Raw genomic sequence first — 21,805 nt, 5'->3', positions numbered from 1 at the left:
TTTGGTGACGAGTCCGGCATTCAAGGGGCCAGTTACCTGAATGACAGTCGTTGTAAACCGCTACAGATTTCTAAATCTCATAAGGAAAAAACAAAAACAAAAACCTGACTCATTGTGCAATAATATGCTTCTGAATGAGATGAAATGACCATGGCTTACTTACCCAGTTTTTCTTTTTCTTTTTCTTGGAGTCAGCATCATTACCACTACCAATGCTGGAATGGCTTGTGGCACTGTTGATACTAGAAACACTTTCAGAGGAATGTTGTCTTCTGATACGGAGATCTAGCAACAGATAGACAATATCACATTAGCTCATACACTTTCACTGGGAACAAATAAGACCATTAGGCTTCCTGAGAGGAAGTCTGCTAATAAAAGTCAACACGGCTTTGTGCAAATCGTTTCAGGGCAGCTTTGGTTTTTAAGTGTAATAAAATACAACCTTATTTGCTTTAATTAAATGCGTTATCTTCATTAAGATTCATTGAACATCTCATATAAGTCTGTAGCATTGGTGGTTTAATGAGTTCCGAGTCTTTACCCAAAAATGAAATGCTATGCTACTGATTTTCACTGAATACCTGGATCAAACAGATCTTCCAAGTGATTTATTCCAAATGATTACTCCCATGGAGTAAATGGAAACTCATAACTGCATGAGAATTAATTGTGTCTTTTTAATATTAGTGCTTTGGATACAGCTACCGAAGCCAAGTATATTAATTTTCCATTTCATAGAATCATACCATGATAGAGCCAAAACAAACCTTGGAAGTCATTTAAGCACTTCAATTCACAGATGAGGAAATTGAAGTGCAAAGAAGTAACCTGACCGAGGTCAAAGAGTCAGTGGGGGGAAGACGCTCAAGAGAGAATCTGGGTAGATGACATGTATACACTAAACGGAGCACATATTTAAGACAACGCATCATAATCCCTGCCCATGACGTGGAATAGTAATGGTGACAGTAATAATAACCACAGGTAATAACAAACCTAGCTTTTACTCTGTGTTGACTCTGACCCGGGATTATTTAATTTCACTCTTAAAGCAAAGTGTTGAAATGAGTTTAATTACTAAAAATCATTTGACCAGAGTTACAGAGCTGAAACACAGTAGAGCCAAGCCGAGACCTGGACAGATTGTAATGTCTGTCGTGCTAACTGCCACGTGATACGGGCTTGCCATGCTTCTACAAAGCATGTAGTGCTTCTCTAGTCACACAAGACGATTTGAAAAAAAAAACTTTTGACATTTATTCACATTTTGAAGATATCCACTTACTCCATAAAATCAGCCTATAAGATTAATTTACAGTTGTTGAAATTGAAATTTTACTGAGAGTTAAATAAGTAATTTTACTTACTGCTTACAGTGAACTAATATTAAGTGTTAGCGGAGACACTACCAATTCATAAAATTACTTTTAAGGCCCAGTCTACTTTAAGGTCAAATCTATTATTATATTTAATTGGCATCAACGCAGACTAGCCGAGCAAAAAATTTCAGTAGAACTTATGTCAGAAATCACTATATAGCTTTCAAAAAGTTTCCATAGAAACAATAGTATAAAATCAAAGCTTTCCAGTTGACAGATGTATTTAACAGTACAATGCCCCATGACAATGGAACTATAACTGGTTCCTTTTAAAACATATAATCAGTGAACATGTGTGTGGGTATGTAATATATGTATACATATCTCCATCCTTAGTCATATACATATATATCAACATATACCTCAACTTTTTCCCCTTAAGATATTAAATATGCTAACAAATTTTATAGGAACCAAAAATAAAACCATTTTTCAGACTCTGTAGATTGTGGCCTCTTAAAAGTGCTTTAAAATATAATGATGTGTTTACATGCCCCAAACATTACCAATGTCGCAACTTAAGGCATTTATAGTATCTTTTAATCAACTAATACTAGAAGTTGTATGAATAAAGAAAAGAAGAATATGTTGGTACTTATTTGTATCTTACATTTCTGCTGTGCTTGGCTATAAGCTTTTGTGATCAAGATACATTATTTTTTAGGTTTTTTCCTAGTAATTGACTTTCACAACTAAAGCAATGGTACTGGATGTTAAGGTACTCAAGAGTTTTTATTATATCCAGTATTAATAAATTGTATTTGGCTTTGATTAACCTTCAAAATTTGAGAAGAGAGGTAAATTCTTATAATCATAGGTCAAAAGTAGTCCTTGTAGGTATTATTTATCTTCAGTTATGAATGCATTCACCAATAAAGAATAAAGAGAGAATCTGGGCATAAAACATACTTGTTGAATTATTATGAACCGAATTCATTATACTGAAAAGCAAATTTCAGTAATATCATGGAATGAAAGGAATTTATTTTATTCATCTCTAACAATTTCTTGCTAGTGTTTGTAAGTATTTGATTCAGTACATGTGACACTATAGAGCTTGGAAAAGAACGGTTGACCAAATGGATGTGAACCTTATGAACGAACGGAGAAGCTTATTTTAAAAGTCTGTATTTCAGTTATGTGTTTGTTCATCCATTCATTCCCACTTCCCACCCTTCTTACCACCGATGCCCCAGCTGAAGCTATTACTAACGCTTCTCTGCTTTACAGCAAGAAGAGCTGTCCAAGTTCAAACCATTCTGTAAACAGTAGCTAGAGAAATCTTTAAAAGGAAAATGTCATCATCACTCCCTTACTTCAGACTTTTTAGTAGATTACCATTTTAAGAAGAAAGAAAATATTTCAACTCTTAAAAATGGCCTAAAAGTCCCTCAGTAATCTGGTCAGTAATTGTCTCTCTAACCTGGTTCTTCTTATTTTACCTCTGCTCATTGTATCAGCTCCATAAAGACAATAGTCTGTTTTCTATCTCAAGACTCTTCTGGAATACTCCTCTTTCAATATTTGCCATATACATTGATAACTGTTCCTTGGATCTCCCCTTAAATGTTGCTATCTGGGAAAGGCCTTTCCTGACTATGCACCTCCAGTAGGATCCCTGCTACCCTTGCTTTCTATAGCACTAATTCTTGTCCATTTTTTAACTTATAACTGTTTTGCCATGCATATTCAGCTATACCTATGATCACAACAATTGCTAATTTTCTGCTCTCCCACAAGATTTAAGGTTTATTTTTTTTAATGTTTATTTTTGAGAGAGAGAGTGCGCGAGAGAGTGGGGTAGGGGCAGAGAGAGAGGGAAACAGGATCCAAAGCAGACTGCTCTGATAGCAGAGAGCCAGATGTGGGGCTCAAACTCACAAACCGTGAGATCATGACCTGAGCTGAAGTCAGACGCCCATCTGATGGAGCCATTCAGGTGCCCCAAGTGTAAATGTTTAATGGAGACAAAGATTATATCTGTTTTGTTTACCGTTGTATATCCAGGACCTTGTGCACACTATGGCTTATGGTAGGCAATCGATAAGTGCTTGTGGGCAATATTATTCTTATTCATTCAGCACAACTGTTTGCCTAACATTCCTAAAAATGTATTCACTGTCGATAGCAATTTACTACGTGTTTTGTTAAATTGGTACATCTCAAGGAAAAACTATTCTATGTTTATATACAGAGGTAGTGACTTAAAAAAAGTATATTTTGAAAAATAAAAGTAAAATTTTCTATTATTTTACCTTTCATATATGGTTATATGTATGTATCTCTATATCATTAAATTTACACAGAGATATATTTATAACCTTTTGTGGCAGTGTACTGTGAGTCCTTGAGAGTAGGGGGCTTTGTTTTTTATCTTTGTATTTCAAGATCTAACAGAGCGACTAGTATATGTCAGCTACTCAGATAACATTTGTGCATGAATAAATAAATTTATTCTATTATAGACTGCTATTATTTATCAGGCTCTGTTAATAAATGGGATGAACACATAGAAAATAGAAAGTTACATTAATTACGTGATTTTGTCTCAGTTTGACCTGTCTATAAAACAGTTGCCTCACTCCAAATATATATTGTAAGACTACATGTTACAAATTTACCTGACATAAATGTGTAAAGCTCTCGAAAACCAAATCTCAATATGATTTCAGACTATAAGTTTATAGCTTATAGCTTATACAATCACCATAATGACCCATGGAAAGATACATAAACAGTCCAACAGACTTTATTTTCTGTATGTGATGCCAATGGTCAAGATAGTAAGAATCAGTTTGTGTTCACTGAATACATATTATTGAAACATAAATATCCTATATACACTTATAATTATTTGTTTTTGTCAGTTTTAAATCTTATAAAAATATTTTTTAATCTTTCTTGACCAATTTGAATATTAACTTATAATTTTACTCATTTTATGTACCCCTCCCACATTAGTGAGCAGAGGAATTCCTTTTTTCAATTCCAGTAGATACATTAGGGTACTTGTTGCCTAAGATAAAAGGAATCCTTCCAGAAAGTTTTACTTCAGTGACTTGTACTGTGTTAAAGAAAGGATTAAGTCTTTTTCAATCCCTTCTCTGGACCTATTTACAACATGAAGATTCAGAACATAAGCTGCTTTATTATAGCTCTAAGATAAGCTTTAAATATGCAGTAATTTTCCATGTAGCATATAAATCAACTCCCCCGCATGGAAAGTTGCTAAATTCCTAACAGAAGTAGCCCCTAGAGGACTAGTTTGTCCTTCAATTTAAGTATCTCTCACTTTATAATTTTTTTCTAAAATTTGAATTCTAGTATTCAAAAAATTGCATTTTTTAATTTTATTATTAAAAATTTTTTTTTAGTATTTATTTATTTTTGAGGAAAGAAAGAGAAACAGAGTATGAGCAAAGGAGGAGCAGAGAGAGAGAGGGAGACACAGAATCCAAAGCAGGCTCCAGGCTCTCAGCTGTCAGCACAGAGCCTGACGCAGGGCTCGAACCCATGAACTGTGAGATCATGACCTGAGCCACAGTTGGATGCTTAATGGACTAAGCCACCCAGGCACACCAAAAATTGTATTTTCTTAAATTAAAATTCAAATAAACCCCTTTTATGTGTACAGCACCCCCACAGTCACTTGGATTGAGAAAACATACCACCCTACCATTAATTAGAAAAGGCAGACCTTACATAAATTAGGGCACCAAAGTACAATGCAAATTTTGATAGAGGAACTACAGTTATCTCCAGAAACATACTACAAGGGGACCTCATTAATTTTAAGGGTCAAGGAGGCATATTTAGGCTAACTCTCTTAGGTCTCAAAACGTTTTTATGCTGAGCACACAAGGCAGAAAATTTTAAGTAGAAATAAACAGAACATACAAAAAACTTTTAGAGAATTAGAAGAAGTCAGGGTAGCTGAAATATACAATGTGACAAAAAAGCAAAGCATAAGGTCTAGACCAGTGTCTAGCAAATAACTGATAATCATTATATATTTGTTGAGTGAACAAAGATGACGAAGAGAAATTATGTCATGTTAAGAAGTTTGTATTTCATCCTAAAGGCAAGGGATACCTATAGATATTTGTTGTTGACTAATGCTCTGGTTTCAGTGTGAAGAATGATACAAAGTGATGTTAAGATGAAGGGCAGGAAGGATTTAGGAGTTTGTGGACACAGTTCAGGGGAGAGATAAGGGATGGTAATAGTAGGATCTGAGAAAAGGGAACACATCCAAGAGATATTTAAGGGGTGGAATCAATAGAACTTGGTGATTTAATGAATGAGGAGAGGAGGATATATGAATGAACATCTAGGTTTATGGCTGGCTATATGGAAGAATGGTGGTGCCACTTACTGAGGCAAGGAACACTGAAGGCAAAGCAGGTCTGAGAGGGAAGATGACAAGTTCAAATTTGGAGATGTTGAATTTAACATGACAAAGAGACATCCAAAGATAACCAAGTGGAGCTCTCTCTTATGCAGCTCGATTTATAGATCTGCAACTCAAGAGATGAGCCTGGCCTGAAGAAATATTTTTGACAGTTATCAATACATAAATGATAATTATAGCTAGAGCATTAGATGAGTTTATAGATTTTTAGATAGGAGAAGGGAATCACAATGCACAAAATCATAATGGAAGAGAGTTTAGGACTGGGTTCTAAGAAATATCAGCATTCAACAAAACGATACAAATGAGTAAACCTGCAAAAGAAACTTTCAAAGAGATTTCAAAGCAGCAGGAGAAAAAACTAAGAATGTGAATATTACAAACATTACAAGAAATTAATGTGTCAATTAGGATGGAATGGACATCAGTATACAATGCGGTCTGCATGTTAAATACAGTAAGAATTTTAAATGTGGTACTAGATTTCGTGTCGTGTAAATCATTATTGATCCTGGAGAGAACCCTTTTGGGTTGATGGTAAGAGATGCCACACTCCAGGAGTCCAAAGTGTGACTGGCTGCTGGAGACATTAAAAGATTCCATAAAATGTTCCCAGAATTCCCCTGGAAATGGTAACATACATGATAGGGCATTCAAGATTTATAAAAGCATTTGTTTAGCTGGTGAAGAGTTGAGCATGTTGAATGCCACTGAAAAGAGGTAGGGCATGAATAAGTAGAACCTATGCAAAGAAAAAACTGACATGACATTAACACAAAGCATTTCTACAGTGGGAAACTAAGGGGTAGGGGTGATGGCAAAGGAGATTATCTTATTATTGTTTAGAACGGACAAAGCATAGTAATAATTAAAAGCAGACTAACTTTTAGTCCTTTTTCTTATTGTTTTTAGCTTTTTCATAGGAAGTGTCCCTTTTTAATGCCTCCACCCAGAAGGAGCTGTTCCACACACCTTCTCCTTGGAATTTGACCATATTAATTAATTTATTTTCTTTACAGATCTAGACTTTGATGGTCTTTACAGGGTTTGTTTTGCTTCAAGTCAGAGATAAATGTATTAGCCAACCTCTCCAGCCCCACTTTCACCAAACCAAATGGAGAGAAAGGTGTGTCCTACTATAGAAGCAAATTCCTTAAACTTAATTAAAAATTTATTTGATGAGGAAAGCTACTGTTCTTAAATTCTGGGATTCTGACTGCCTTAATACCAACTTATTCCTTATAAAGGACAATGCCACTGAGTAAAAGCAGCTTCACTCTAATGAATCAAATAGATATTCATTACATTGAATGAAAAATGGCAATACTTCTAAATATACCTTTGGGAGGGTGGTCTGGACCATTCAGTGCTCCCTGAATAGCTGCCTGGGCAGCAGAGTTCTGGGCCTTCAGCATTTCAATGGTTTCTCTTAGTTCTATAAGTTCAGACTCCTGTGAAACAAATAGAATTTAGAGGTTTTAGTACCTAGAGAGAAAAAAGTAAAATGTCCTTCACTACCAACTGGGTTCAATTGTACGTGGTGCGAACGTCCTGAGAGATTTGGATGCCTGACTAACCTTGTCAAGTTGCATTTAACAACTTCTCATTTAGTTAAATGTAAAGGAGAATAAAAACAAAAAAATGCCTTGGCTATTTTCTTATGAATGTGACCTGAATGGTCTTTATTCCTTTCAAAGGGTGGCACCTAAAGCTGGACAGTTCAACACAAAGCAAGATGTCACATGGTTCATTTTATACCAAACCTATGAATACCACCAGATTACATCACAGGGTTAGCTATCAGGATTGTACTGGTGAATCAGACTGCATTTTACTGTCAGCCGGAAACCCTGAATGAATGACTTCAGATTTTGTCTCTTTGATTTTGCACTTGGGGAATTGATTCTTCACACCCAAGTATAAAAAGAGGTACTCATCCCTAACTCATTGCTACTAAATATCATATTATTAAATTCTGCTTTGCAAATCATGGTCGTCTTAGATTCTGCTACTTTTTATCCGGTAAGATTTTTAGCATGGAGACCTCAATTTTACCAAGCCAAAACAACACAGGAATTTTTTAAAGTGAATAGAAATATATGCAATGTACATTCCTTAAATAATAGTTCATCAAAAAGAAAAAAAAAGGCAGCTTACAAATCAATTTTTTATACAACATCTGTTTTCTTATTGAACTTAGGGTAACTTTAAGATGTGTCTCAAAGAACATACAAATATGATCTTTCACAGTTATCTAAGTGAATTATTTAACCACAAGTGACTACGAGGCAGCATCAGGAAGACATGTGCCTCATTGGAAAATGAAGTAGAGTGTTTTTCTAGCATTGGCAGTATTTCCATCGGGAGCCCCCAAACCAGGAGTATCCAGAATTCTTGGCCGTGATAGCAACTCTAAAAATTAGAATTTTTGTCAGCCTCTTAGAGGGAGAATTCCTAGGTAATGTAATTGTCATTTATCATTTTCTCTAGCATCGTTGGCAGAAATCCAAAGAATCAGGCTTGGGTTCTTCCCTCCATAGTCAGTAGCTTATTCCTACTCTCTGTCTTCCGAATATACAAAAAAAGGTAAGATCACAACATTGCCTTTGTAGGAAACTGCTTCAGATATGAGAACATCCAGAGACTATTCGAAACTTAGACACTTAAAAAAAAAAGGGGCAATGCTAACTGTAATGATATCCAAGTTTGGGATAGATACCTAGCACATCCTGTAACTATTGTCACTGGATATCTGATGTATTTCTAATGGACACAGATATTAAAAAAATAAACCCTCTTACAGACTTCTAATAGTTTGTAAGTCAAAGAATTACATAATGAAAATCAGTAACAATCTCGTGGATTCATAGATGGATCATTAAATACTTGACTGTAATTCATTTGCATGTATTTTTCACAAAAGAAACAGGTTTGTGGAAAAGTTCCACTGTCATAATACAAATTTCGTCATAATTTCTGTCTCTCCAAGTTCTATCTAAATTTTGTCCCTTGCTCAATTAGTAATAGGTAAGTTTACCAAAATTTAACGTATTTTCCATTTAAAATAAATTTCCCAGTAGATAAAATGTTTACTGAAAATTCATTCTGCCTTTACCAGAAAATTATTCACAAAAGGAGATCTACTGTACATACTTAATCACATAATTTAAAGAGTAATTTTACAACGTGTAAACTAGAATACAAGTTAAATTTTGATTAAAATCGGATTTTCATCCTTGAATTTAAAATCAACAGTGCCTGTACCGTGGATTAAAATCTGCTGAAATATGTGGCTTTAAGTTGAAAGAAGTAAAATGGAAATGAGGTCTCATACTCAATTTTATGAGTAAGTGGACTTATTTCAGGGTCTAAACTTTAATGTTTTCTACGGAAATCTCTTCTCAAAACTGTTATAACAAAGATTACAAGTGGAATGTTCAGGGAATATTGCTTTTTCAGAAAATAGCTTTTAATGTGAGGTAGAAGAATGCTCACTTTTAAAACTAAGTATCTTCTAAAAAAAATATTAAGCATGTTAGTTATTATGCTGCATGGCACAGTAGACCCAAAGGAAGAATAACTAGGTAACAGATATATCCATTATGTAGTTTGGGGAAATCACATACATGAAAAAATTAGTTTAGCCAAATTCATCTTAGTAGTTCTTTAGGGGAACTTCATAAGTACATGCAAGCACCTATAAAATATTCCAGTGTCTTTAATTAAAAAGATAGGTAAATTTGACAGTGATAATCTGTTCAAACCTGAACTAGGTATCTCTATATACATGCAAAAATTCCTTCCTTCTTTCTTATTTCAGTTGATGAAATCCATCTTCCACATCACTTCAAATTACAGCTATCCTTTTCTCTGAGTCTTCCCATATGATTTTTCCCTTTGCTTTAAATATTTTTCTCACCATTAAAGGCCATGGTAGAATGAGCTTGAAACCTCTTAGTTTGCCTTTCAGAAAAACTAAAGCCCTTCTCTGTGCTTCCAGATCATTTAAAGCATTCAGCTTATTTAGCTGTTGTAGACTTTATCTTTTCACCTGACTTAGGATCTCAGTAAATGTTGGGGTGATTTTGCTCAAATGTTCTGGTCTATGTTAAACAGGTGTTTATCTCCTAAGAATAATGTAAAGCTTCAATTCTACTTATATTTTAACAACAGGGTGTTCGATCACCTATGGTGCCATATAAAAACATCAGTGACTTTATTATTCATTATAAACAGAAAGTCTGGATATGGCTAAATCAGTGAAATCATTTCCTTGGGTTGGCAACAAAGTCAGGGTTATCCTTTCTCTCTTTTTCCAGTAGTAAGTATATAAAGATTAATAGAAGGCACTTGAAAGTGAAAACTTGACTGAGACATATAAATTGTTTTTAAATAGTTTATTTTTAGTTTTCCTTTTCTTCTCCTTCATAATTATAATTGATTGTTCACATTTATTTTTAAGCCATATTTTTCTAAGGTGATTATAACGCTTGGAAATTGCAATGCTGCTTCCAAGTACAATTATGAATTCCTCTTTTTTTGCCGTATAATTAGAAGCAAGTTCTAGAAATAGCCAAATATAAAATCATTTGATACTCTGCAATATTTTCATATAGTGTCTTTATTTTGAAAGTGACCAAATAGAAGATACTTGAGTTTTAAGAATATTCCACTTTCAGGAAATAAAAAAAAAAACAACTGGAAAATGTATATGCCATCAGGATAAGGATTTAAAGTCTCTTCTAATTCAGTAGTATCCATTTTCCTACTCTCTTCATATATACTAAGGAGAAGATTGAGGCTAGGATAATTCTGTACAGGATCTTGGGAATAGATGATCAGATCATATTTCATTGATGTTTCTCACTTTTCAAACGTGGTACTTTAAAACTTGGGAACCAAAAATCCATTCACCTACAATAAGCTATTGTAGATAATGATGTCCCAAATACCTGCCATTGATGTAAAATTCCAGTTTTCCATGAAAGTTTCTTGTGTACAAGAAGGTGGATGGAGGCAGTATCTTTTCCAATTGTTTTGTACATGTCTCTGAGGCTAAATAAGTATCAAGGTCAGGCTTGGAATGCTTCAAAATGAGATGATCAAATAGTTTGTCACAATACTCACCTTGCTCGGTATCCTCTCCAACCTAATTTCCTAACTGCATCTGACCTCTTTCCAAGTTTCTCCTGGAAACTTGCAAATTTCCTACAAGCGTGGCAATAAAATCTCATCAACCAACTTGACCTTCTAGGCAACGTTCTTAAAAATTTCTGCTAAACCTGTCTTTGGTTTCATCACACTGACATTCAGTTAATCTTACACTATCTAGCTGTAGTTTCTTTGAACACATCCTACTCCCCATCCCCGTGTGTGTGCCTTGAAATCTTGTAAATGTTTCTACTGAAAGAACCCAGCCAGCCCTGATTCTAAGAAAATACACTAGTTCATCAAATCCCAGTAGTATAAGTAACTTGCATCCATGAAAAATTTATGGATTCAAATTACCCTATGGGAGGGACAGAGAGAGACAGAGAATCTCAAGCAGGGCTTGAACCCACAAACTGCGAGATCACGACCTGAGCCAAAACCAAGAGTCAGATGTTCAACCAACTGAGCCACCCAGGTGTCCCTTGAAATCCTATATTTTTATCATAATCTGTCACCTACTGGAATATATACTCTTATAACCAGTTATACACAGTTTACATATATAGAATGCATATATTATATATGTACACTATAAAATATATGTCATACACATATAGTTCACTGCTAAATTCTTAGTAGCTAGAGCAGTGTCTTATACAGAGTAGAAATTCAATGTAATTTTGGTGAATGATTAAATGGACAAATGAGCCGTGGAACTCCAAGAACAGAGTTTCAAAACCTCTGCTCTATATGCTCTAATCTTTTTCCCAGGATTGTTGGATCACCAGAGAGCAATATACCCTTTTATCTCAGCTCCCTGAAGAAATGACTTTACTGAAATATGATTAAATGTTATGCCCTCAGCTTTTAGAGAAATGTCTATTTGAACAGCGATTTTGTCTTTTGTTATTCCATGACCCCAATTTTAAAAACTTTACAATAAATTTGTCCTTGAATTCAGTGCCAAAAAGTTTGTGTCTCCGATCTAAATTATACTCTTCTGGTCAGAAAATGAGAGCTACACATGCCAAGCAATCCCCCTTTGTGTGCTGGCTTCCTTGACATTCAATTCCATTTTGTGCTTTGCAGTAGTAATTACATAGGCTCAGGTGTCTTGTTATATACATTCTTCTACTGGTTTTCACTAGATTCTGTTACTGAGTTGTGCCATTTCGTATTACAATTAATTTTATGATTCCCAAAACCACCTTGGATATAGGCAAGTTATACATCTCAGATTAATAAAATAAATTACTTACTAACACTGTTGTGTGCATACAGCTTGCAATGAGACAAGCAATCACTTTATTTTCAGTTAAAAAAGGGCAAGGCAATTTCAGACATCATGGCATCTTCTGAGAAAATTTCATAATTTTGGCAATGTTACATTATGGATAATTTTAAAATTCCAGGTACTATGCAGATGTATTTGAAAATATTTGGGCATTATTCATAGGCATTATGAAAAAATTAACAACTGCGTAGTTTTCCAATTTTTGTAAGAAATTTTACTTATAAATATAAAGTAATTAAAGGAAATATGGGGGGGTGAAAAACATTAATTTTGACTTCTTAAAGATATGAGACTTAAATACTAGCTATGATTTCTAGTGATATGCCTGGCATATGGACAATGATAAACTTGGTTTATCCTGATTCTCTTAAGGGGAAAAAGGAAAGCAATGTAAGAAAGGTAACATTTTTTACTATCCAGTGTATGTAGTGTTCTATAGTACCTTATTTGTTCCTCATAATGCTTCTGTAAGGTAGTTATTATAATCCTGATTTTTAAAATGATGAATTTAAAATAAATAAATAAATAAATAAATAAATAAATAAATAAATAAATAAATAAATAAATAAATAAAATGATGAATTTGAGGGTCAGAAAAGGAAAATTCCTCAGCCCTTACAGAGGTTCCACTGATGGGGTGCCTGGATGGCTAAGTTAAGTGCTGACTCTTGATCTCAGCTCAGGTCATGATCTCATAGTTTGTGAGTCCAAGCCCTGCATCTTCTCTGTGCTAAAGGCATGGAGGGAGCCTGCTTGGGATTCTGTCTCTTCTTTCCTCTGTCCCCCCCCCCCCCAGCTTGTGCATGCTTTCTCTCTCAAAATAAATAAATAAACTTAAAAAAAAAAAAAAGAGGTTCTGCTGAGATCCACACTCAAGCTTCCTTATATTCTTTACCACTTGGCTGCCCTAAAAGACCTTTGTAATCCTATTTGCCAAGTTCTTAGGTTACATAGTGAAGTGGTAAACTGTACTGCCCCTCTCCTCTTCAAAAAAGATTAAGATAAAATTCCTGTGCTCAAAAGGCATTTGTCACCTTCCCTTACAGAACAGGTTTGACAGGGATGGATAGTGCTCTCTTTCATGGGCAAGAGGGAAATCTGTGACACAGGAGCATCGAAGACAAGGGCAAATAACGTTAGAGTTTGCTAATTACACCAGGCTATAAGAGGAATATTTGATTTTTCTCTTTAGTGTAATTGGGCTGTTCATTCAGGGTTTTTTTTTTTTTAATGTAAAAATTGGTAAACGAACACAATGGTGACATATGCTAGCTCTCTAAAGCTAATGACATACTTTACGAAACTAAAGACAAAACTGAAGCCATCTCTAGGGACAGATATAGGTACAGATACTGAAAATAGCCAAAGCTTTTCAGATTTTGGATCTCTGAAAATTAGATGAAAACTGGACATCTGCTCAGATCATGCACATATGCAGGTTTTACAAATGTTTCCATACAATTTTAGAGACTGCATCTGTCTCTGACACCCATCCAAGGACCCAGGTTAGGGCCAAAATAATGGCAGAGAGGTAAGTTACTGGTCACCCCATGGAAACTGTCCATACTCTTTCTAGGCAATGTGAACCTTTTTGATATGTCTGCCTTGTGACCTAAATTCTGTTTCTTTCTTTTTAGAATTCCTTCTCCCACTCCGTAAAAACCCGTCAGGTTTATTTTAAAGCTTTTCATATAAATTAGCTTTTCTTTTCAAAGACAGCATCCCCAGATGCCAACTAGTCCTTGTTAGTGCAAACGACCCAAATCTTCATTTAGCATTCCGCATTTCTAAACTTCAGCTCAGGATCAGTGTTTCAGTCTCATCTCACAGATGCTGTACCCTGAGTCCCTTTACTTTGTAGAGTCCTCACTCTCCTCCAGACTTTCCTCACGCCTATCTCAGATTATAGCCATGGTCCATAACTGGGTTTACAGACCATAAATTTGTGAAAATTCTTGTCAGACTGTAATTCTTGTCAACTGCATAACAAATTGTTCCTGGAATATTCTAACTCTTCCCCTATACAACTGCTTCTCTTTCTTAAAACATTTGGTATTCTTTTAATGGGTCTAGTCAGAAGTGAAATAGATGGCCTAGAAAGAACTTTGCGCGTGTGTGTGTGTGTGTGTGTGTGTGTGTGTGTATTCTAATATAGATGAATCTGAATCATAAGTCTTTAAAAATTAAAATCTGACAAGAAAATGTATTATCTTGTCATTGTTCCAATCTAATAAGGAAGGGATCCTCTGAAGCATTATATTTAAGGAGCTGCATCTCAGGCATTGTTTAAACATCCTATGTAACTTGCTGTCTTATTTGAATCCCCTGTGGTGATTCTTGAACATACCTTCTGTTCCGCTGTCATAGTTAGACTTTGCAGTCGACCAGTCATATTCCCTAAACTCTTTTCAAAAGCTGCTACGAGGTGAGCCTGTGAACAAAACGGAAGGAACACATTTTAAATGTCAGGACCTTATGCAGATGGATGAAAACTCTTCATTTTATAAAATGCTGAACTTCAGGTGTTCTAATTCTTTAAATACTATGACCATCTTGGTTAGCTCTCAGTGATGACTCTCCTTTAACCTCAATCTTTATTTATTATTTCTAAACTTCAGTTTAAATTCAGTGTTTCCATTTCTTGACATTTAATGTGAGTTCAACTTCTGAAAAGGGTGGCATTTTGCAAATAATAACACCTTCCGGCCTGCATCTCACAGAGGATCTGACACCCAAAATGCTGAATAAAGTTCTGAGTTGCCAAGTTTTTAGACTTCAAGCTCAAGGGGAGGTCACTGCAATAGTCAATGGACAAATGTTTCTCCTTTTTATACCTGCATGATGACCTTTGGAGATATTGTTAGTTCCTTTATTGTAATGACACTCTCCTTCAAGTGTCAGACATCTGCTGACAGCTTTAACATTATCTTTCCTTTTTTTGTGCTTACAAAGAATTCAGTCGAAAAGAGTTGTCTTCATTCTCCAAACTCTTTTTAATAAAATGGCTTTTATTTCTACTTTATTCCCTTCAACTAAGGAAGTGCAGGTTGGCCGGCTAGAAATAACACTCAGTCATATTTTATTTAAGTTTTCATGGCTTTCGGGTTTTATTTTAAATCTCCCGGAATTATACATATTGCTGTATAAAACCATAACTCTTATGATTAAGAAGTATTTGACAATCTTACAGCTCTAAAATAGGCCCAATTCTGTCGGCATGCCATTATCCAACAGCTTCACCCACAGAATATTAAGCACGAAGAAGAGGTCCTTCAAGCTTTCACGGTAGCTTGAGGAGAGCTATAGGGGTGTTATCTCACACTCATCCAATCTTATTGTGCCCTTACAAAGGTACAATGATGGAATATTTCACAGCCTACATCTACAATGAACTATGTGTGGGAAGAAATTTGGTAATCTTCGGCAAAAGATTAATTCTTTGAGGAAAGGGAGTAAAAGGACTTCTTAAAATACATCACCTTGTAACTCTAGCAGAGCTGAAACGCTGAGGTAACTATTATCAGATGAATCACAGGAGTCCAAGGAATTAGGGCACTAGAAACATTCCATTATTGGTAACAGCTAGAGGTTTATTTCATTATTAATAACAGCTAGAGGTTTATTCCATTATTGGTAAGAGCTAGAGGTTTATTTCATTGTTGCCAACAGCTAGAATGTACAAGTCCCTTCCATTAGCATCACGACACAAAGGTGTCTTTGTTCTTAGCTCTGAGCTTATGCTGGGCTGGGCTCCCTTTCTTTTCCTGACATTGCTATATAGAGAAGGATAATTGGTGGAGAATACTTCTATTAATCTTCAGTCTACCAGAACAACTCTTTTTTCTTTTTCCACTCCCTCTTCTCTCTTTCTCCCTCTCCCCCAAATTGTCTCTCTCTCTCTCTCTCTCTCTCTCTCTCTCTCTCTCACACACACACACACACACACACACACACACCCTTGAGAGTTATACTCCAGGGTTCATTAGCAGATTTAATTGGAAAAATAACAGTCTTTTAAAAAAAGGAATAGTAGGGGTGCCTGGGTGGCTCAGTCGGTTAAGCATCATGACCTTGTGGTCCATGAGTACTGGCTCTGTACCGGGCTCTGTGCTGACAGCTCAGAGCCTGGAGCTTGTTTTGGATTCTGTCTCCCTCTCTCTCTGCTCCTCCCCCACTCGTTCTCTCTCTCTCTCTCTCAAAAATGAGTTTAAATAATTTTTTAAAAATTAAAAAATAAAAAAGGAATTGTATCTTGTAGTTTAAAATGTTTTCAATGGCAAGGAATAGCATTACATCAGACTTAATATTTCAGAAATTAACATAAGGTTATGTTGTATTTTCTCTCACGCGTAAACTTTTTTATTGTGAAAAAAATTCCTGCCATATTAAAAGTGAACAAAGTGAAAATGCAGCTGTAGTTTAAAATGTTTTCAATGGCAAGGAATATCATTACATCAGACTTAATATTTCAGAAATTAACATAAGGTTATGTTGCATTTTCTCTCACACATAAACTTTTTTAATGTAAAAAAAATTCCTGCCATATTCAAATTGAACAAAGTGAAAATGCAGAGCTCGCTGGTTCATCAGTCACCAGCCAAGTCCAGAAATTGGACATTTGAAGATATTAGAAGTTCTCTCTTACCTCTCCCCTATTACTGTCGCCTCTCCCTGCCCCAAAGATAACCACCATTATCGCAACATTGGTGGTAATTATTGTCTTGCTTCTCTCTGTAGTTGCACCACTGAGCTTGCATTCCTAAACACTATGTTTTAGCTTTGTCTATTTTTAAAACTTTCAGAGTGGAATCATATGGCACAATTATTTTGTGACTTTTCTTTTGCTTAACATTGAGTTTCTGAGATTCATCCAGTGGTAAGCAGCAGGAGTTAGATTTTGCTGTAATGCATTGCTCTATGTGGTTTATAATGTATTTGTCTATGATTGACCATTTTGTGCTGATTCTAGTTTAGATTATAATCAATAATCATGCTGTGAGCATACAATAGGTTTCTAAATCCTAAAATAAAATTGCTCATTTTCTTTTAAAATAGTGAAAATTCTGGCCGAAAACCATTGTTAACATGTACTAAAAGAAATGTAAGAATGTACTCAATATTGCAGTTTTAATTCTCTCAAACAACCGTAATGCCTAATTATTGGATGTAAAAACTAGAAGAAAATTTATACTTTACCTTCTATGCATATTTTATCAGTTGAATGGGAGTTAAAATGACAAAGAATGTAGGAATGTGAGTATGCTGAATAAATATATTGTCTGTATTTTGTAGCTATAAATATATTGCCTATAACTGGTAGCGATTAATTAATACAAAATGTTCACTATGAGAATGTCAGTTTTCAATCTTTGGAACATTGCTACTCATTAATTATTCATAAGACATGTATAACTGGTTACCAAAGAACATTTTGAGTCACATCATTCTCCATGAAAAATATGTTAGAGGTATGTTAGTGAAATACTGCTTTTAAGTTTATTTGTCTTGGCTTACTAACTTTGTTACTTTGAAGGCAATAAAAGGATAAACTTCTCACCAAGTGGATTAATGGAAAGAGTACAAGATACAAATAAAAGAAACTAAAATGGAAAGTAAAACTGATTAAACTATAGGACAATATATCTTGTCTGAAAACCTTAACAAAATTATGACTTTTTAAAAATTGTGGATATTTAGAGGGACTACTGATCATGATTTACTTGGGTCTTACTTCTCCATTACCAGTTGCATAATTTGAAAGCCAGAGTAAAATTGTGTCAATATGATAATGACTACATCCCAATGTGTGTTAGGTGAAGTCTGTCAAGGTAATAAAATAAGCAAGACTGAAGAGTAGTTACGGATGGTATTTCTAATACATACTGACTTCAGTTTTTGAATCCTATAATACAATCTGAATAGACATGTAAAGAGAATTATCGTACTGCTAAACAGTAAGATGAAATATTATGAAAAATGCCTGCATTATATTTGTTCCCCCAGAATTTAGTAATGGTCCACCAACCAAAAAATATACATAGATTTTTGTGGATATATATATATCTATATATATCTATATATATCTGTGACTTTACTTTTGAAAATCAATAGATGAACTGAAAATAAATGAAACTATCATAATTAAGGTTTCACATTTCTTTTACACATTATAAAATTGTCCCTTCAGTTTTTGTCATTGTTAGTAAATGCAAAACTGTTTTCTGTTAAAGGAGATGCAGAAAAGCAAGAGTAACTGCCAGGTTATATAAAAATATTAAATAAAGCAAAAAAAAAAAAACAGGACACAATCCTAAACAAAATAATACATTTGAGATTTGGGGCTAAAAGACCAATGTGCTGAAAGGAAAAAAATAAGTACCTTTTTTTTTTGTGACATGTTCATTCAGTGGTACCTTTGAAAAATGGTAACAATAACTAGCCTCAGCACCTAATTCTAGATGATCTAAGAGCTGAGATTTGTACAACAAAATATATTAGAACACAAAGAAATGCTTCCCACATGTCTTGGCTGCAGAAAGGTGTGAGTGAAAGGCCAGGGGGCACCTGACTGTATGATGTGACTATACATTTGCAGCTGCTTGCTTGTGGGGCTTCTGTTTTCTTCCTGTGCATGTGTGGGGTATTGATTTAGTGAAGGTCCGACCACATACTTTCTTTCCTTTCCTTTTTTTTTTAATTTTTATTTATTCTTGAGAGAGAGAGAGAGAGAGAGAGAGAGCGAGCTTGAGCAGGAGAGGGACAGAGAGGGAGACACAGAATCAGAAGCAGGATCCAGGCACTGAGCTGTCAGCACAGAGCCTGATGCAGGGCTCAAGCCCAGGAACCCTAAGGTCATGACCTTCAGGTGATTTCAGAAGATTTATAAAATGCATTATGAAGTAAAAAAAAAAAAGGAGCATGAAAAATAGGATATAATTTTAGGCTCCTTTTCATGTGCAAAAAGTTTTGCTAATGATAACATAGATGTAGCCAGAGGAAGCTGGATACATTTGGGCATTTTCTCTAAGACTAGCACTTTTTAAACAAAATTATCTATTTGACACTACTTCCTCTAATTCTGTATTCATTCTTTTTTTTTTCATTATTATTCCTTGAGGAGATATTATAGATGCTTTTTCTTCTAATAGCACCCTTCCTCCATGACATTTTAGCACCAGAGATATGCTGGATACTTTTTTATGCACTCCATGTATATCTGTGCTTCCATGTATATCTGTGCTTTGTGCATAAAAAGAGTAAGTTTTTTTTTTTAACCACAAAAAAAACAATTTTCACCCTCTGGTGGTCATATCAATGCTCAGCTGAGAATATGTGAGCCAAAGTCATGAAAACACATCAGTGAAAACAGTGTGGTAGGCATGATTAAAGGAGAAGTGGTAGGTAGCCAATGGCTGACAACTTTAAAAAATTTTTGCTCCCTTTCCAAACAATGGCACAGAGTCAAATTTCAGGACTGTTCCCTTATGTTAAAATTTGGTTGCTCGTGTGTGTGTGTGTGTGTGTGTCTGTCTGTGTGCGTGTGTACAAGCCTTTGTAGGTGTGTGTTGCATCTATGTATTCATGGGAATAAAAAGATCAAAGTTGAAAGGATACATAAGAAACCAACAATCGAATGTTACATAGCCATACAAAAGAATGAAATTTTGCAATTTGAGACAACATGGATAGACCTAGAGGGTGGTATGCTAAGTGAAATAAGTCAGACTGAGAAAGACAAAAACCATATGACTCCACTCATACATGAAATCTTAAAAGAAATGAACAAACAGAAGGCAGAATCAGAACTGTAACTACAGAGAACAAATGGATGGTTGTCAGAGGGGAACGGGGTGTGGGGGTGCTGGGCAAATAGGTGAAGGGGAGAGAGAGATACAGGCCTCCAGCTATAGAAGGAGTAAGTCACAATCATAAAAAGCAGAGCATAAGGAATACAGTCATATAGTCAGTGATATTGTAATAGTGATGTAATGGGACAGATGTAATGGCACTTGTGACGAACATAGAATAATGTATAAACTTGGGAAATCACTATGTATATAGTGATATATACAAATCACTATGTATATAGTGATATAGTATATAGTATATATATAATGTATAAACTTGGGAAATCACCTGAAACTAATGTAACATTGTATGTCAACTATACCCTCCCCCCAAAAAAGAAACCAACAACCATGTTTAGGAAGGGAGTGTCTGAGGGAAAAACAAATATACACTTTTTATTGCATCCATTTTTTTAGTTTGAGTTTTCCTTTTTAACAAAATATTAATATAATGCGTTTTAAATGGAAATAGTTTTAAAAATACCGTGTAAAAGCCCAAATTCCATAATGTATAGCAGACATTTATCATCCTAACATCTGAATATATAAACCCATGCAAGAGACATTTATGAAATAAAATAAAATCCTGAGTAATCATTAAAGACATCTGTAAATATCTTGACTCTCCAATCCATAGGGTCTATCATTGAGACTTCTTCATTGCAGATAAACACAATTCATGTGTTTCTGGCATTTACATTGTAATATGTTCTCTGGGTGCTGAGTCAGGAACCTAGACTGAGTGTTTTACAGTGTTATTCATCTAGCCTATAGTATAAAATTTATAGTTGCTTCTGAACTATTTCTTTAAGAATTATTCTCTAACATAAAATATAGGTTAAATAATTCTGTCCTCTTTCAGTACTGCCTAAAAATTCTCTAAAACCTGCCATTATTTTTAACAACCCCCTAACAACATCGATAAAAATGAATACAGCCAACCCCAAATTAATTTGATTCTTCCCACGTTGAAAAGATAAAATCAATTCAAATCCACTGCTGAAATGAATACATGGTGGGTTAAAAAGACTTACTTCTATACTGTGGAAGTTATATTGCACAATAATTTTTATCCTTAAAATCTCTCTTAATCAGCTCGTACCCCATGGGCCTACACCTGCTCTCTCTTGCCCTGTCATGCTTTGTCTAGGAGATAGAAAACCTCAATGGAGAGCAGAGTGGTGAGGCAGAGGAAGGGCCCAGAGCTACACACTTCAACTGAGCAGATTAATGTTGAGTGCAGGTGGCAGGGCGTATGGCAAAACAGTGGGAGCTTCCTTACCCCTCACTGGTGTTTCTAACACTAATGTTCCTTAGGACCAGGCACAATGTCACAGGCTCTCCTTTCTTATTCTGCATCTATTCTGAATATTCCTGGCACATTGAAAGATATTCAATAAATGTTAATATTATTGATGGTCTCATTGGCATCATTTTTGCCATTCTCAGCTGGTCAAACTGCTATGAGAAGACTGCCCAGGTTTTTTTAGGGAACTCTCTCTCATTTCCAATATAGCTTGGATACCCAAATGTAGACCTAAGTTAATTTTTTTATAATTAATTGGGTGCTTAACTAATTGCCCAATAAATTGTGCTGAAGAATGCAGGGCACATAGAATTTTTTATCTTCCAAAGTTAATCGCTGTCAACCACCAACTGTATTGTGGTTTGAAAAATATCTACGGAGAGTAATAAAAATAAGACATAAGAAAAGAAATAG

At 35.0% G+C, this 21,805-nt stretch overlaps 1 protein-coding gene across 2 annotated transcripts in view; it reads right to left on the bottom strand.

The window, feature by feature from the left end:
• The window catches only part of NAV3 (neuron navigator 3), a 350,852-nt gene that overhangs the window by 37,957 nt on the left and 291,090 nt on the right, over positions 1-21,805 (bottom strand). For both annotated transcript variants that reach the window (XM_047066485.1, XM_047066486.1), the window contains exons 23-25: positions 14,586-14,669; positions 7,133-7,244; positions 164-285 (exon numbers count right to left, since the gene is read on the bottom strand). In XM_047066485.1, coding sequence (XP_046922441.1) covers positions 164-285; positions 7,133-7,244; positions 14,586-14,669 — 318 coding nt within the window. The remainder of the gene's footprint in view (positions 1-163; positions 286-7,132; positions 7,245-14,585; positions 14,670-21,805) is intronic.

Source organism: Lynx rufus, unplaced genomic scaffold, assembly GCF_022079265.1.
Source record: "Lynx rufus isolate CCGP_SWC_20201006 ecotype Redwood Valley unplaced genomic scaffold, mLynRuf1.p SCAF_7, whole genome shotgun sequence".
Lineage (NCBI taxonomy): Eukaryota > Metazoa > Chordata > Mammalia > Carnivora > Felidae > Lynx > Lynx rufus.
Note: the sequence above shows the minus strand (reverse complement) of the source record. Positions and strands in the feature narration are given on the sequence as shown.